Raw genomic sequence first — 18,932 nt, 5'->3', positions numbered from 1 at the left:
TGGACCAGAGCAAGCCCAATGGATCCAACCCCTGGACCTGAGCAACAAGCCCAGTGGATCCAAACCCTGGACCAGAGCAACAAACCCAGTGGATCCAAACCCTGGACCAGAGCAACAAACCCAGTGGATCCAAACCCTGGACCAGAGCAACAAGCCCAGTGGATCCAAACCCTGGACCAGAGTAACAAGCCCAGTGGATCCAAACCCTGGACCAGAACAACAAGTCCAGTGGATCCAAACCCTGGACCAGAGCAACAAGCCCAGTGGACCCAAACCTTGGCCCAGAGCAACAAGCCCAGTGGATCCAAAGCCTGGGCCAGAGCAACAAGTCTAATGGAGCCAAACCCTGGACCAGAGCAACAAGCCCAATGGAGCCAAACCCTGGACCAGAGCAACAAGTCCAATGGACCCAAACCCTGGACCAGAACAACAAGCCCAGTGGATCCAAACCCTGGACCAGAGCAACAAGCCCAGTGGATCCAAACCCTGGACCAGAGCAACAAGCCCAATGGATCCAAACCCGGACCAGAGCAACAAGCCCAATGGATCCAAACCCTGGACCAGAACAACAAGTCCAATGGACCCAAACCCTGGGCCAGGGCAACATGCCCAATGGATCCAATCAAGAAAGTATCCTGCATCATGGACCAAACTGCATTTTAAACATATTGAAAAAAGATTGTTGTACCCCCGCAACATGCAAACACATTATAACTTCACCAGCTTACCTGCGAACTTCCACCAAAGCCCGGAGGCTGGGAATATTCTGTTGAGTCTATAATACTGCTGAAATAGACAGAACAAGAACAATGACTCAATATTCATTTATATTACAGTGGACAGAAACAGAAAGGAAGTTTCATCCTAAACACAGACCATCACAAAGCCTAGTTAAAAAGCCCCATAAAGAGCCCTAAGATTGAGTATATTTTCTATCAAGAGGACAGGACAGTAGGATTAAACAGGGTCTGGTTTTTAAAGGGTGTGGGGAATGAGGAGAGTGGGGTTAGGCTGGGTCTAATTATTAAAGGGTGTGAGGAGTATAGTGGGATTAGACTGGGTGGATATTAAAAGGTGTGGGGAGTGAGGAGAGTGGGATTAGACTGGGTCTGATATTAAAAGGGTGTGGGGAGTGAGGAGGAGAGTGAGATATTAAACGGTTATGGGGGGTTGTTGAAAGAAGAGGAAGGTCAAATACAAGTCAAGCAACCCATGAAACAGAGTACAGGGTTTACTTTTTCCCTTTTTGCATTTGATCATGAATTGTAGTTCTGTGAACTTGCTTTGACTGTTCCTCTGCTGTCTGAAACACAGTGCGTCAATAAAGAAATTCATAGCTGCCTCATCTCACCCAGTATTTCAATCTACCTTCAAGAGAAATTGATTATATGGAAAAGACAGGAGAGGGTATGTATACTTCCGGAATAGGGCAGTGTAAAATTGGGCAGTATTCTGAATGCAAGAGCACTCATGGGAGGAAGCAGCACTGTTGTGACTAATAGGACATATACATAGACCAAAAGCACAGAACATAATGTAAGTTATGGTTCATCTGGGCAGTGCAGCCAGAGCCAGGTGGCTCGGCTGTAAGGGGAGCACAAAGACAACTAGAAGAACAATATTGATAGGGGATTCAATAGTTAGAGGAACAGGCAGGGGTTTCTGCACCCACAGGCGTGAATCCAGAATGCTATGTTGTCTCCCTGGTGCCAGGGTCAAGGATGTCACTGAACGGCTGCAGAGTACCCTGAGAAGGGAGGGTGAACAGTCAGCAGTTGTGGTCCACATTGGTACCAGTGACACTGGCAGAAAGAGGGATGTGATCCTGCAGTCAGGATTTAGTGGCCTAAGTAGAAAATTAGCAAGCTGGACCTCAAACATAATCACCTCTGGATTACTCACGGTATCATTCACAAGTGTGTATAGAGATGGGAAGAAAAAGCCAATGGATGTGTGGCTGGAAAAATGGTGCAGGAGGGAAGGCTTTAGATTCCTGGGATATTGGGACCAGTTTTAGGGGAGATAGGACCTGTACAGAGCCTGGTCTGATTTACCTGCAGAGCAAGTTGCTGGTGTTATTCGGGAGGGTATAGACTAACTTTTTATTAATCCTTATTATAGCCAGCACTCACTGCCCATCCCTAATTGCCCACGAACTGAGTGGCTTGCTAGGCCGTTACAGAGAGCAGTTAAGAGTCAACCACATTGCCCTGGATCTGGAGTCACATGTAGCCAGGCAAGGATGGCAGATTTCCTTTCCTGGAGGCTATTAGTGAACCAGATGGGTTTTTATGACAATTGGCCATAGCTCCATGGTCACCGTTACTTTCAATTCCAGATTTTATTAGTTGAATTAAATTACCAGCAGCTGCCATAGTGGGATTTGAACCGAGGGGATCAGCCTCTGGATTACTTGTCCAATGACGCTACCTTACGCCACCACCTCCCCCCAATGCAGCAAATAGTTGAGATCTGGAAAGCATTGCCCGAGAGTGGGTGGAGGCAGGTTCAAACAACGTATTTAAGAGACAATTCTGTTATCTGAAAAAGAAGAATGTGCAAGGCCAAGGGGGAAAAGGTTCCTTCAGAGAACCGATGGGCTGAATGGCCATCTCGTGCTGTAACAATTGTGATTCTGAGAGATGATTTGGCCAGACATCTTCGTCCCACCTTTAATTAACAACTAACTACTTAAATATCCCAAAAGAAACCCAACAATATCTCCCTCTTCAAAATATGGAAGCTAATTCAAAATGTAAAAAAAGTTAGTGTTTCACAAGCTCGCGGACTAATTGTTGATTCCGGGGAGAGAGGCTGCTGTTTCTGCCACTTGTTGGTCTCAAAATTGCACCGCTGCATCTCTTCATTCTAACTGCAAACGGAGTTCATTCTAACTTTTCCTCCCGCTTGCACCCATCTCATTCTTCAACAGCCTCCAAAATTTAGCATTGGAAAGCTCACAGTCAGAGTTATAAGCTTAATAGCATGGAATTCAACACATCAAGCTCACGCTGGTTCAGTTCCATTCTCCACAGCATCCCTGAAGCCCTTTAAGTTCATTACCTTTACTTGCCCATCTAATTCCTTTTGAAACCTTTCATAACCTCAGCTTTCACCATCCTCATGGGCAGGGAGTTCCTCCAGGTCATTACCATTCGCTGTATAAAAATCTTCTTCCCCACATTTCCCCTTTATCTTTTGACCAAAGCCTTACATCTGTGTTCCCTAGTTCTTGTATCATCAGTAAATGGGAACAGCTTTTCTTTGTCTATTTTAACCAAACTTGTCATCATCTTGTACACCTCTGTCTATACTCTAGTTGGGGCCTAACCAGAGCTTTATAAAGGTTCAGCATAACTTCCCTGCTTTTGTACTCAATACCTCTGTTTATAAAGCCCAAGATCCCATATGCTTTACTAGCTACTCTCTCGATATGCCCTGTCACCTTCAAAGATCGATCCACATGAACTCCCAGGTCCCTCTGTTCCACACAATCTTTAGAATTGTGCCATTTAGCCTAGATTGCCTCTCTCTATCCTTTCTGCCAAAATGCATCACCTCTCACTTCTGTATTAAATTCCATCTTCAACTTGTCTGTCCATTCTGCTGGCCTATTCCCGTTGCAGTCGATTGGCATCATCCTTACTGCCTGCCACACCACCAAGTTTGGTATCAGCAAATGTTGAAATGTTACTCTATATTCCAAAAATCAAGTAATTTATAGATTTCTTTTTCAAAAAAGCAGTGGTCCTAGCACTGAAGCTTGGCAAACAACACAATCTACCATCCTCCAGTCTGAAACAAACACCCATTTTTAACCTTGACTTGCTGTTTTCTGCCCTTAAGCTAATTTTTTATCCAAGCTGACACTCACCCTCATATTCCATGAGCCTCTTTTGTTAACAAAGAACAAAGAAAGAACAAAGAAAAGTACAGCACAGGAACAGACCCTTCGGTCCTCTAAGCCTGTGCCGAGCATATTTTCTGGTCAAACTAAAACATTTTGCACTTCCGGGGTCCGTATCCCTCTATTCCCATCCTAATCATGTATTTGTCAAGCTGCCTCTTAAACACCACTATCGTACCTGCTTCCACCACCTCCTCTGGCAGTGAATTCCAGACACTCACTACCCTCTGCGTAAAAAACTTGCCCCGCACATCTCCTCTTAAGTTTTCTCCTCTCACCTTAAATTTATGCCCCCTAGTAATTGACTCTTCCACCCTGGGAAAAAGCTTCTGACTATCTACTCTGTCCATGCCACTCATAATTTTGTTAACTTCTATCAAGTCGCCCCTCAATTTCTGTCGCTCTAGTGAGAACAATCCGAGTTTCTCCAACCTCTCCTCATAGCTAATAACCTCCAGACCAGGCAGCATCCTGGTAAACCTCCTCTGCACCCTCTCCAATGCCTCCATATCCTTCTGGTAACATGGTGACCAGAATTGCACGCAGTATTCCAAGTGTGGCCTAACCAAGGTTCAATACAGCTGCAGCATGACTTCCCAGCTTTTATCCTCAATACCCCTGCCGATGAAGGCAATCATGCCATATGCCTTCCTGACTACCTTATCCATCTGCGTTGCCACTTTCAGTGACCTGTGGACCTGTACACTCAGGTCCCTCTGCCTGTTGATGCACTTAAGGGTTCTGCCATGTACTGTATAATTCCTACCTGTATTAGACGTTCCAAAATGCATTACCTCTCATTTGTCCGGATTAAACTCCATCTGCCACTTCTCCGCCCAAGTCTCCAACTGATCTATATCGCATTGTATCCTTTGACAATCCTCTTCACTATCTGCAACTCCTCCAACCTTAGTGTCATCTGCAAGCTAACTAATTAGCCCAGTTACATTTTCCTCCAAATAATTTACGTACACTACAAACCGCAAAGGTCCCAGCACTGATCCCTGCGGAGCACCACTTGTCACAGCTCTCCATTCAGAAAAGCACCGTTCCACTGTTACCCTCTGTCTTCTATGGCCAAGCCAATTCTGTATCCATCTTGCCAGCTCACCTCTGATCCCGTGCGACTTTACCTTCTGTACCACTCTGCCATGAGGGGCCTTGCCAAATGCCTTACTGAAATCCGTGTAAATAACATCCACTGCCCTTCTATCGTCGATCATCTTTGTCACTTCCTCGAAAAACTCAATCAAGTTAGAGACATGACCTCCCTTCACAAAACCATGCTGCCTCTCACTAATATGCCCATTTGCTTCCAAATGATAGCAAAACCTGTCACAAAGAATCTTCTCCACAATAATTTCCCTATCAGTGACGTAATGCTCACCGGCCTGTAATTTCCTGGATTATCCCTGCTACCCTTCTTAAACAATGGAACAACATTGGCCATTCTCCAGTCCTCTGGGACCTCACCCATAGCCAGTGAGGATACAAAGATTTCTGTCAAGGTCCCAGCAATCTCCTCCTTGCCTCTCTCAGTACTCTTGGGTAGATCCCATCTGGGATCTTTTACATGGTACTTTGTTAAAGACTTCCTAAAATCCATATAGATAAAATCCATTGCATTCCCAAAATTCTGTTACATCAAAAAATTTAATTTGATTGTCAAACACAATCTGCCTTTACAAATCCATGCTGGCTCTCCTTAATTACCTCAAACCTCTCAAATTGTCTGTTGGGTTTTTCCCCGATAATTGTTTTAAAACCTTGCCCAGCACTCACATTAAACTCACTGGCCTGTAGTTACTCGGACTGTCCTTACACTCTTTATTGAATAAGGATGCCACTTCCGCGACTCTCCAATCCTCTGGCACCTCCCTGTATCTAGGGAAGATTGGAAGATTGCAACAAGCCCTCCCACTTCCTTTAACAACCTGGGATGTAAGCCATTTGGACTAGGTGACTTATCCACTAAGCATATCCAGTCTTTCCACCAACATCAGCCCCTCCATTTTCAACCCACCCATTACCTCTACCACTGACACTTTGTCATCATCCTCTTAGTATACACAGATGCAGAGTACTCATTAAGTACAATATTATTTAAGTAGGCTACAGAAGGCTGCTGGACAGAGGAATTTGGAACATGAATCACAAAAAGTTAGCCTGCAGGTACATCAGTTATTAGGAAGTTGAATGGGATGTGGGCTATTATTGCAAGAGAGATGGAGCATAAAAGTAGGGAAATCTTGCTACAACCGTACTTGGTGTTGGGGAGACCACACTTGCTGTGTACAGTTTTGGTCTCCTTATTAAAGGAGGGATGTACTTGCATTGGAGGCAGTTGAGAGAACGTTCACTCGGCTGATTCTTGGGGCAAAGGTGGTTTGTCTTAGAGGAAAGGTTGAGCAGGCTGGGCCGGTACAGAGTGGAGTTTAGAAGAATGAGGGGTCATCTTATTGAAACACAAGATTCTGAGGGGCTTGACAGGGTAGACGCTGAAAGGATGTTTCCCCTTGAGGGAATCTAGAACTAAGGGACAAAGTTTCAAAATAAGGGGTCTTCCAGTTAAGATGGAGATGAGGAGGAATTTTTTTCTCAGAGAGAGTTGTTAATCTTTGGAATTCACTATCCTAGAGAGCAGTGGAAGCTGTGCCATTGCATATAATGAAGGCTGGGTTAGAGATTTTTGTTCTGCAAGGGCAGGAGTTGAGGTTGTGACGACCATTGACCCAGAAAGCAGTGGAAAGCAGTAAGAAAAAATTATTTAAAATGTCTGTGGAATCTGTAATTTTTTTTAAGAATGTTTGAAAAGGACTTTGAAGTGTTTACATCAATTGTAAAGGGATCAATTGTAATTTTCCTGGATAAGAAGAAACTTTGTCTGTGCAACCTGGCAACCCTTGACCTGGAAGCAGTACCAACAGGAAGGAATTAAACAAAAAAAAACATGTGGCTAACATACACAAAGGAGAGCTGCAAGCAAAGGAGCTTGAGGATGAAGGGACAGATGTAGACACAAATAGAAAGCAGACAGAGACAGAAAGAGGAACACAGAATTCTTGTGAGAAGCAGCAAATCACTGAGGAAGAGGTCAGTTTTTTCTGTTTGGCAGAAAAGGAGACAGGAGCTATTGAAAGTGATGTGAGAGCTGGCTAAAAAGGTCTAAAATGTGGAAAGCAGAGTGAATAGCTTGGAGATGCTGAAGAGCTGGGTGTTTTCCCAGGAGTGGCCATGAACCGGGTTGGTTGGTTGGTTGGTTGTAAAGGAACACTGGAAAGCTGTGACCTAAGGGAGATGGGGTTCGTAGATGTGTGCTTTGCTGATGATAAATGTACCTGTGAAACTCGGATGTGGAAGCTGTTGTCAGACAGGACCCTGACCTACCCTGCATGAATAAAGAAAAGCATATTGCAGAACTGTGTAGCTATATAGTGCCACATTTATGCAGAGAGTGAAGCAAATGCTTGTGGTTGTGTAAAACATATCTTTGTTTTAGCGATTATTTAAAGTGAAATTTATCTTTTTATCTGAAGTATCATTTGCCTGTTAATTCATTTAATTTGTTTTGGCTCCAATTTGTCTAAAATAAAGTTACAAAAAGTGATCAAAATCTTGTTGGCAATTTCTTCATTTGGGGGTCATTTTGAAATTTGGTTATTTTGGTTTACAGTTTTGCCACAGGGATTGTAACATGCCACATTCAGATCGGCCATGACCTTACTGAATGGCTGGTGAGGCTCAAAGGGCTGAATGGCCTATTCCTACTTTTTATGTTTTGTTCTTAGATCCAGCAACACCTCCTCTAGTTGGACCATGAGCATCTGAGATGTTCTCCTGAACAGGTTTCAGAAATTCCTCTCCATCCCTTCTCTTTACTCTTAACATTATCCCAAACAATATTTGGATAATTGAAGGCCACACTATCACACTTTATAGTTCTTGCCCATCTCTGTCATTTCCCTGCAGATTTGTTCCTCTATCTCTCTTTCACTATTTGGAGTCTATAGAATACCCCCAGTCATGTGATCATTCCCCTTTTGCCTCTGAACTCTAACCAAATGGATTCTGTCCCTGTCTCCTCACGGACATCCCCTCTTTCCAACACTGCAATCACTTCTCTAATCAGTACTGTCACCCAACATTTCCATTTTACTTTTCTAACCTTTCTAAACACTTTATATCCTTCAATGATCACAATTCAGTTAGATTTAGCATTACCATGGAAAAGGACAGAGATAAGGCAGGAGTAAAAGTCTTGAACTGGGGGAAGGCAAATTTTGCAGAAATGAGAAGGGATTTAGCTGAGGTGGACTGGACAGCACTGTTGGAAGATAAATCAGTGGAAAACCAGTGGGAAGCACTAAAAAGCGAGATCCTAATTGTACAAAGTAGACATATCCCCTCCAAAAATAAGAGTGGTACTATCAAATCTAGACCTCCCTGGTTGTCTAGAGGAATACAGGGGAAGATCAAATAGAAAAAGAAAGTATATGATAGGCACAAAGAACTAAGCACTGCATATAGCCTAGATGAATATAGGAAGTGCAGGGACGAAGTAAAAAAGGAAATAAGGAAATCAAAGAGAGGGCATGAAAAAAGATTAGCAAGTAAAGTTAAAGATAACCCAAAGATGTTTTACCAATACACTAATGCTAAAAGGTTAGTTAAGGAAAAATTGGGACCTATCAGAGATGAAGATGGAAACTTGTGTGTAGATGCAGAGGCTGTGGGAAGGGTTTTGAATGAATATTTTGTCTCCATGTTTATGAAGGAAAGGGAGCGTGTAGATATAGTAGGCCAGGAGGAACACTGCGAGATATTGGATGGGATAGTCACAGAGAGGAAGTACTCAAAGGGTTGAGATCCTTGAAAGTTGATAAGTCACCAGGGCCAGATGGATTGTTTCTGAGGCTACTAAAGGAAGTCAGGGAGGAGATTGTAGATGCTCTGAGGATGATTTTCCAATCTTCACAGAGGAGGTACCGGAGGACTGGAGAAATGCAAATGTAGTTCCAATGTTTAAAAAGGGATCAAAGGAAATGCCAAACAATTATAGGCCAATTAGTCTTACATTGGTGGTGAGAAAATTAGTAGAATCAATCCTGAGAGATAGGATTAACTGTCATGAGGAAAGGCATGGACTAGTCAGGGATGGTCAGCATGGATTTGTTAAAGGAAGCAAAAACAAAAATAAAAATACCTGGAAAAACTCAGCAGGTCTGACAGCATCTGCGGAGAGAAGCACAGTTAACGTTTCGAGTCCGTATGACTCTTCAACAGAACTAAGGAAAAATAGAAAGGAGGTGAAATATAAGCTAAGATGTCATAGACAAAAGGACAAAGAGGTGTTGACGGTGATATCTTTTGGCAATCTCCACCTATCACTGGCCCTCTATCCAGCTCTACCTGTCCCACCGCACCCCCCCCCCGCCTTAAACCAGCTTATATTTCACCTCTCTTCTAGTTTTCCTTAGTTCTGTTGAAGAGTCATATGGACTCGAAACGTTACCTGTATTCCTCTCCGCAGATGCTGTCAGACCTGCTGACTTTTTCCAGGTATTTTTATTTTGTTTTGGATTTCCAACATCCGCAGTTTTTTGCTTTTATCTTTATTAAAGGAAGGTCTTGCCTCACAAATTTGATTGATCTCTTTAAGGAAGTGACAAGAAGGGTTGATGAAGGTAGTGCAGTAGATGTTGTGTACATGGATTTTAGCAAGGCATTTGACAAGGTCCCACATGGCAGATTGGACAGGAAATTAAAAGCCCATAGGATTCAGGGTAGTGTGGCAAACTGGATAAAAGGTTGGCTTTATAACAGGAAACAAAGGGTAATGGTCGATAGATGCCCTTGCAAATGGAAAGTTGTCTCAGGTGTCCACAGGGCTCGGTGTTGGGACCCTTGCTGTTTGTGTTATATATTAACGATTTGGATGTAAACGTGGGAGGCACGATTGGGAAATTTGCAGATGACACAAAGATTGACCGAGTAGTGGATAGTGTAGAGGATAGCCAAAGTCTCCAAAACTATATCGATGGGTTGACGGAGTGGGCGGTAAAGTGGCAGATGGATTTTAACATAGAGAAGTGTGAGGTCATACATTTAGTGAGGTCAAACAGTTACAGGGAGTACAAAATAAATGGGAATATACTAAGAAGGGTAGATGAAGTGAGAGATCTTGGCATACAAGTACACAGGTCAATGAAGGCAGCAGTTCAAGTAGACAAGGTTGTAAAGAAGGCATAAAAACAAAAAACTGCGGATGCTGGAAATCCAAAACAAAAACAGAATTACCTGGAAAAACTCAGCAGGTCTGGCAGCATCGGCGGAGAAGAAAAGAGTTGACGTTTCAAGTACTCATGACTTTTCCACAGAACTGAGTGAATATAAAGAGGGGTGAAATATAAGCTGGTTTAGGTTGTTTTGGGGGCTGGGGGAGGGGGAAGAGGGGCTGGTGGTCTCTCCCCCCCACCCCCACCACCTTAAACCAGCTTATATTTCACCCCTTTCCTTATATTCACTCAGTTCTGTGGAAGGGTAATGAGGACTCGAAACGTCAACTCTTTTCTTCTCTGCCGATGCTGCCAGACTGGCTGAGTTTTTCCAGGTAATTCTGTTTTTGTTTTGTAAAGAAGGCACATGGAGTGTTCTCCTTCATTGGCAGAGGTATAGAATATAAAAGTAAGGATATAATGTTGGAATTGTATAAAACACTGGTGAGGCCACAACTGGAGTACTGTGTGCAGTTCTGGTCACCGCATTACAGGAAGGACGTAATAGCTCTGGAGAGAGTGCAGAGGAGGTTTACAAGAATGTTGCTGGGGTTAGAAAAATGTAGCTACGAGGAGAGATTGGATAGGCTGGGGTTATTTTCCCTGGAACAAAGAAGGCTGAGAGGTGATTTGATTGAGGTGTACAAAATTATGAGGGGAATAGAGAGAGTGGACAGGGTAAAATTGTTTCCCTTGATGGAGAATTCTAGAACCAGGGGACATAGATTCAAGGTAAGTGGTGTAGGGGGACATGAGGAAGAACTTTTTTACGCAGAGAGTAGTGGATGTCTGGAATTCGCTGCCCAAGTTGGTGGTAGGGGCAGAAACTTTAAACTCTTTTAAGAAGTACCTGGTGTAAGCTGCAGGGCTAGGGGCCGGGTGCAGGAAGGTGGGATTAGAAAAGGCACCTGGTTGTCCTTCGGCTGGCATGGACAAGATGGGCTGAATGGCCTCCTTCTGTGCTGTAACTTTTCTATGGTTCTAATATTAAGCATCCAGTCCTCATTACTGATAAGTCATGGTTCCGTCATTGCCTCTACTACTCCCACATGGCCATTTGTGCTTGTAACTCAGTAACCTTATTCACCACACTTTGTACATTTACATACATGCATTGTAAACCTGACTTTCTCTTTCTCTTCATTTCCTTCGTCTGCTTCTATTTAATTTACCACTTCCTTCTCGAGTGCTATCCAACACTTCTCACTCCTTTACATAACAACATTTTTACTTCCATATATTGATACAAATTCCCTGGCCAATTTTGTTTAAACCCTCCAACCACAGGAGTGAACCTTCTCATGAGTTCATTAATCTCAGTCCTGTTGAGGCGCAACCTGTCCCTACTGCTCCAGAATTGGTCCCAAAGTCCCAAGAATATGAAGCCCTCCCTCCTATCCACATTTAAGGCTGAGTTAGAACGGTTTCTGATCTACAAGGGAGTCGAGGGTTATGGGGGCCGGACAGGAAAGTGGAATTGAGGTCAAAGAAACATAGAAAGTAGGAACAGGAGTAGGCCATTCGGCACTTTAAGCCTGCAGCGCTATTCACTCTGATCATGGCTAATCATCCAACTCAATAGCCTGCTCCCACTTTCTTCCCATATCCTTTGATCCCTTTCACCCCAAGAGCTTCATCTAAATCCTTCTTGAAAACAATGTTTTGGCCTCAACTACTTTGTGGTAGTGAATTCCACAGGCTCACCACTCTCTGTGAAGACATTTCTCCTCATCTCAGTCCTAAATGGTCTACCTGGTATCCTCAGACTGTGACCCCTGGTTCTGGACTCCCCCACCATTGGGAACATCCTTCCTGCATCTATCCTGTCTAGTCCTGTTAGAATTTTATATGTTTCTATGAGGTCCCCCCTCATTCTTCTGAACTCCTGCAAATATAATCCTAACCGACTCAGTCTTTCCTCACATGTCAGTCTCGCCATCCCAGGAATCAGCCTGATAAACCTTCGCTGCACTCCCTCTATAGCAAGAACATCCTTCCTCAGATAAGGAGACCAAAACTGCACACAATATTCCAGGTGTGGTCTCACCAAGGCCCTGTACAATTGCAGCAAGACATCCCTGTTCCTGTATTCGAATCCTCTGGCTATGAAGGCCAACACACTATTTGCCTTCTTTACTGCCTGCTGCACTTGCATGTTTACCTTCAGCGACTGGTGTACGAGGACACCCAGGTCTTGTTGCACATTCCCCTCTTTCAATTTATATCCATTCAGATAATAATCTGCCTTCCTGTTTTTGCTACCAAAGTGGATAACCTCACATTTATCCACATTATACTGCATCTGCCATGCATTTGCCCATTCACTCAGCTTGTCACCATCAGATCAGCCATGATCTTATTGAATGGTGGAGCAGGCTCGAGGGGCCTGTTCCTCCTCCTTGTACTGTGTGTTCTCCTGCACCCATGCCTCAAACCATGCACTGATCCTCCCTATCTTCACTAGCACATGGCACTGGCCATGGCAGTGGATCTCATGGCATCCTGCGATTAATACCTTTGAGGTCCTACTTGTTAAACCTCCTCCCTAACCCCTGGAAATCTGACGGCAGGATCTCAATGCCTGCATTCCCTATGTGGATGGCACCAATGTGTACCACAACTTCCAGCTCACTCTCTTCCTCCTGTAGAATATTCTGCACCCTGTTATATACTTCAGTCTATCTCCAGGAAGACAACACATGATGCGGGACTCACGATGACAATTACTAAAATGCCCATCTGTCCTCCTAACTATCAAATCTCCCGTAATGACTGCATTTGTACTCTATGATGCTTCTACTGTACTGTCCCTTGCCCATCGGTGTCATGGCCTGGGCTGCACTCCACGAAGGTGTCGTCACTTCCAGCTGAGTTCCAGTATGAGAAAGACAGACCGCAAAGATTCCTGCACTTCCTAGCTTTTCCTACTCTTCCACTTACCATCCTGAACTCTGACTGTCTGGGGAGCAATCACCTCCTGGAACACACCAGCCAGGAAACTCTCCACAGTGACTCCGGCTGCCTTTTCTTTTGCCTTTCTCCTCCTCTGGGCAACAAGCTCATTTGATATTTTCCACTAATTCTCCCTGTTTTTGTTCGGTTGACTTTTAGATTCTAAATAATTTCAATTGCCATTACGTCAATGCACATCGGATCCCAAGTAGCTGCGACCGGGTTAAAAATTTCCTGTGTTCATTTGATATTTTTCCAGCTCTTCTGACACTTCTACAAGTGGTCCTTACATTCCTCACGATCAGGAGCATCCATTTATTGCCGAATGAATGGGGATGTGATAGCATGGCTCAAGGCTGGAACAGTAAGATCCACAGTTGCTGGATCTGGACATGATAATTACATGCTTCTTGTAAAATCACTAAGGTGGACTCATGAGAATCCCAGTGACATGAAGGTGCTTGCAAACTGAGAAACTTTATTTTACAACAAATGCACCCGTGTACAGAATACAGTTTTCACCAAGTTCAACCAAGGACAAAGTTTAAGCAACATATTTTTGATACTCCCCATAACGTCAAATTTTTAAGGCGGAGGTAGATAGATTTTTAATAAACAAGATGGTGAAAGGCTATTGGGCGTAGGTGGGAGGGTGGAGTTGAGATTACAATCAGATCAGCCATGATCTCATGGAATGGCGGAGCAGCATTTACTGCCCATTCCTAATTGCCCTCGAGAAGATGGTGGCGAGCTGTCTTCTTGAACCGCTGCAGTCCATGTGGTGTGGGTACACCACATTGCACTGAGCAGATCAGGTTTCCAATTGCATTTTCCTTTCTGGTCAGGAGGCTCGGGGAAGGATTGACCTTGTAGGGCAGAGGCCATTGCACGGCTCAGAAGGCAGAGTGGAATAGGAATGTTTAATCCTGAGCACGACTTGAGTTAAAGACATGTCACAAAACACATCATCTTCACCAACAACAGGCATTTAAATCCAGAGAACCTGACTTAAGTGCTTCACACAAGGGGAGAACTGGGTACAACTCTGGTCACTTCGGAGGCAGCACAGAGGGAATCGAGAAAGCTGATCCCAGACATCAGAGAGACGAGCAACAGTCTTGTCAGGTAGAGGTTACACTGAATTTCAAATAAAAATCAAAAGGAAGAATATAGAAGGATGAATCAAAGTGCAGGGAAGTAGAATTTGACAGCTCCAGAAGGTGCTTTGACCAGAATGGCTTTTTCCTGTGCACTTGTTTCAATTGTATGACTCGCAGTTAGGAAAGATTTAGTAAGCTTTATTCTAAAAGGAACGCAAAGAGAAATTGAGATCAATAAGGAATATAGTGGGGTGGATAAAGTCAAGCCAGAGTGATGCCAAGGTAGAAGTTAGAGGGCAGCGGAACAAGGCTGTAAACTGCAGGGTACGGATCAAATGCTGCAAAGTGGGATTATGGTGGGTGGCTCGGTTTTTGGCTGGCGCAAACACTATGAGCCGAGTGGCCTCTCTCTGTGCTGTAAATGTCCTATGATTCTAACAAGCAGCACAGTGTCAGAGCTCTGAAGTGCAGGTTTAGCTGCGAACGAGAGATCAATCCATGGCAGGGATCAACAGCTAGGGAGTGTATGGTATGTGGGTGTACACATGCTGCCGGAGTGGAGTAAGCTGTGGGTCAGATATTGGGAAGGAAAGCTGGCAGAGTGGTCTGCACCCCAGTGCCTTCTTTCTACCAGCACAATCCTGGGCTCTTTGAGCTTGTTCCTTGCTACTCTCCTCATCCGTTATTTGAAGTCCTCCAATCAATGTCTTGTCTGCATCTTGTGTTTTTTTAAATGCATTCATGGGATGTGGCCTTCGCCAACTAGGCCAGCATTTATGGCCCATCCTTAGTTGCCCTTAAGAAGCTGGTGCTGAACTGTTTTCTTGAACTGCTGCAGTCCATGTGGTGCAGGTATACCCACAGTGCTGTTAGGGAGGGAGTTCCAGGATTTTGACCCAGCGACAGTGAAGGAAGTGAGATATATTTCCAAGTCAGGATGGTGAATGACTTGAAGGGGAACTTCCAAGTAGTGGTGTTCCCGTCCATCTGTTGCCCTTGTCCTTTTAGATAGTAGGTTTGGAAGGTGCTGTTTAAGGAGCATTGGTGAACTCCTACAGTGCATCTTGTAGATGGTACACACTGCTGCTACTGTGTGTCAGTGGTGGAGGGAGTGAATGTTTGTAGATGTGGTGCCAATTAGCAGGATGCTTTGTCCTGGATGGTGTCAAGCTTTGTGAGTGTTGTGGGAGCTGCACTCCTCCAGGCAAGTAGCCCCCAGATGTTATTAAGGAAAACTTTGCAGGGTCAACAGGGCTGAGTTTGCCGTTGTCGGTTCCGGTGCCTAGGTCGATGCCGGGTGGTCTGTCTGGTTTCGTTCCTTTTTTGAGACTTTGCAGCAGTTTGCCATAACTGAGTAGTTTGCTGGGCCATTTCAGAGGACATTAAAGAGTCAATCACGTTGCTGTGGGTCTGGAGTCACATGTAGACCAGACCAGATAAGGTTGACAGATTTCCTTCCCTAAAGGGCGTTAGTGAACCCCCAAATAGGTTTTTTACAACAATCGACACTGGTTTCATAGTCATCATTAGACTTTTAATTCCAGATTTATAATGAATTCAAATTCCACCATCTAAATTTTAACCCGACTCCCCAGAGAATTATCCTGGGTCTCTGGATTACTAGTCCAGCGACAATACCACTAAGCCACCGCCTCCCCTCCTCATTTCTCTTACTTCTCTCATTATGTTTCCTTTTATCTTACACTATTATCCCTACTCCCATTTAGTCAGCTCCTAATTTCCATCTCATCCTTCTAAGGATCATTCTTTAGTGCCTTTCTTTCATACATAGTAATTTCTTACCCTTGTCTCTTCTGCACTGGGTCTGCTCATTCTAATAGCCTGCTCATCTGCAACATCTTCCAGTTCAAAGAGCCATTGACTGGAAAGATTCATCTCACCTTTTCCCTGCTGACCGTTTGCAGCTTTTTCTGCTTTAAAACATCTCCTTTGCGTTGAGAACAGAAAACTTATGCCCTGATTCAGAGGGAACAGGAGTCCTGAACAAGGCCCTCCACCAAATCCTCCCAGCCCCCACGCCATGGGGCAGTTCCTCAGTCACTCCAATATCTATTCACACCATCTACTTATAGCCACAGCAGCAAACATGGCCGTCAGCGAGAGAGAATCCTTCACACCAATCACGTCAAAAGGTCATGTCCAGGGAAGAGCTCGGGAAATTAGGTTTGTTTGCTCTAAGAAAGACCGGGTTAGCTAACTCAAATTTTCAACGGTTTCAGCTTTGACAACACTGATTCAGTCAAATTCTCCACTGTCATAAAAGTTTAGAATAAAAGTTTGCTAATTAAATGGCAATGACGATAGTAAGCATAGAAGTCAGGACACTTTGTCACCTAAAAAGTAAATAAAAGGGCTGTTTCCAGGGAAGGATTTTATAAGAACAGTGTAATTGAGGTCATGAGACAATTGGACGTATGTCTGGAGATAGATGGAATAGACAGACAGTGAATAGGTGGAGAGAGGATATAAGGGATAAGAGAAGGTGGTGAGTTGATATCAGTGGGGATAGAGCACCTTGGGAATGGGTGACAGAGGAAGAAGATGGGCTAAATCTGAGAAATGGATGGGATCAGTGTTTCCAAAGAATTCTTGTTTTAAGTTGAGAAAAGCAGTGAGTTGATTTGGTTAAAAGTGGAGAAATCCAAATAAAACAGACTGAGTGAGTGGACATGACAGAGAGAAGATGAGGGTGAATAGGTGTGGCTGTGAATGGGGAAAGTTGTACAGTTGAGAAGTGGGAAGCTGTAACTGAGAACATACACTCATTTAGTCATCTCCGACTCTCCATCGATTACAACCTGGGAGAGTGACTCATGGGGCATTTGAAAGGACCAAATAATGCAGAAGGCACCAGGCGGGTGGGGCGCAGGGGTCTGGGCGCCAGGCGGGTGGTCAATCTTTGGTACATGAGGTTGATGGAGGTCCTGTTGGACGTGGGACTGGTTGCATTTACTGGGAAGCATTTAAACAAAGCAGTTTTCATACTTTTTCTAAATTTGAAACATAACTCACTGACATGCAAACTGATAAATGTGATGAGTAGTACCTGTGTGAAGGGGATGGTGCTTCAAACTGCGGCACAGTACTGTCCAGGTTCGGCACGTGAGTCGATTCACTGACAGGAGAATACAGACCAGTCGCCTCATTAAATATCAGCCCCTGGAAGACATCCTTATATTAGCGCTCAATCTACTGTTTTTTTCTGAGTGACTGAAAATAATGTCACTCCACACATGCCAAGTACCCCATTCAATATCTCAGCGTGCACACCAAAACTGGACAGGGCACCATGCAAAAGAACGAAGCTGCTCATTTGTGAAAAACAGTGCCTACATCATTGCTTCTGGATTCTCAATTGACCATTGGCCTTCCTCCTATTTCTCATCTAAGTGCTGCCCCCTAGGTAATACCATCCAAAAACACATTAGGTTTAGAGGGCTTATGCGAAAAGGCAAGGCAACTAACTCGTGTGAAAATACTGAAGTGGATGAGAGCTAAGACCAGTCAGTTCAGAAGAGGTCTGGCCCAAGTGGGTTGGGATCAAAGCTCGACAGGTAAAACAGTAAATGAACAGTCAGGGCTTTGAGACAGGAGATAGCTCCAGTACAGAGTCGACACATTCCCATGAGGAGAAAGGAAGGGTATCCAAAGCTGGAGATTAAATGAAAACAGGAAAAAAGAGGTTTATGATAAAAATCAGGTATATAATTGGGTAGAGAAACAAGCTGAATGCAGAAAGTTGGGAAGAGAACAGAGGAAGGGAAAAAGAGGGGACGAGAGTGTATATGAGAATGGATCAGCAGGCTAACATAAAAGGGAACGCAAAAGCCTCATTATAAACATAAATTGTAAAAGGATTGTCAAAGGATGAGTGGGACCAAATAGGGATGAAAAATATATTATTTGGAGGTAGAGGGTCTGGCTGAGGTACATGGAGTACATTCTATCTGCCCTGACTAAAGAGAATTCTGCCCTTGTCACAGTAAAGGAGGAGGTTGCAGTGATAGTGGATAGGATAAAAATACATAAATAGGAGTTTTCTTTTATTTATTCTTTCATGGGGCATGGGTGTTGCTGGCTAGGCCAGCATTTATAGCCCATCCCTAATTGCCCTTGAGAAGGTGGTGGTGAGCTGCCTTCTTGAACCGCTGCAGTCCATGTGGTGTAGGTACGCCCACAGTGCTGCTGGGAGAGTTTTCCAGGATTTTGACTCAGCGACAATGAAAGAAGGGAGGCTTAATTGCGAAATTTGCAGGATATACAAAAATCGGCTGTGTAATTGATAGTGAAGAGGATATCTGTTGTCTCCAGAATTATATCAATGGTCTGGTTCAGTGGGCGGAAAAGTGGCAAATGGAATTCAATCTGGAAAAGTGTGAGGTAATGCATACGGGGAGGGCAAACAAAGCAAGGGAACACTCAATAAACGGGAAGTTATTGAGAGAGGTTGAGAAAATGAGATACTTTGGAGTGCACGTCCACAGGTCCTTGAAGGTGGCTGGACAAGGTGGAAAGATGGTCAAGAAAGCAGATGGAATGTTTTCCTTTATTGGACGAGGTATTGAATACAAAAGCAGGGATTTAATGATGAAACTATATAAAATGCTGGTTAGGCCACAGCTGGAATTTTGTGTACAGTTCTGACCACCGCATTACAGGAAGGACACAAATGCTCTG

At 44.1% G+C, this 18,932-nt stretch overlaps 1 protein-coding gene across 1 annotated transcript in view; it reads right to left on the bottom strand.

Moving 5' to 3' along the window:
- cop1 (COP1 E3 ubiquitin ligase) overlaps nucleotides 1-18,932 on the bottom strand; it is a 266,597-nt gene that overhangs the window by 69,202 nt on the left and 178,463 nt on the right. The window contains exons 2-3 of the mRNA XM_041207802.1: nucleotides 17,302-17,414; nucleotides 729-786 (exon numbers count right to left, since the gene is read on the bottom strand). Coding sequence (XP_041063736.1) covers nucleotides 729-786; nucleotides 17,302-17,414 — 171 coding nt within the window. The remainder of the gene's footprint in view (nucleotides 1-728; nucleotides 787-17,301; nucleotides 17,415-18,932) is intronic.

The sequence above is a fragment of the Carcharodon carcharias genome, chromosome 16 (assembly GCF_017639515.1).
Source record: "Carcharodon carcharias isolate sCarCar2 chromosome 16, sCarCar2.pri, whole genome shotgun sequence".
In the NCBI taxonomy this organism is placed as follows: domain Eukaryota; kingdom Metazoa; phylum Chordata; class Chondrichthyes; order Lamniformes; family Lamnidae; genus Carcharodon; species Carcharodon carcharias.
This window is presented reverse-complemented; position numbering and strand designations above follow the sequence as displayed.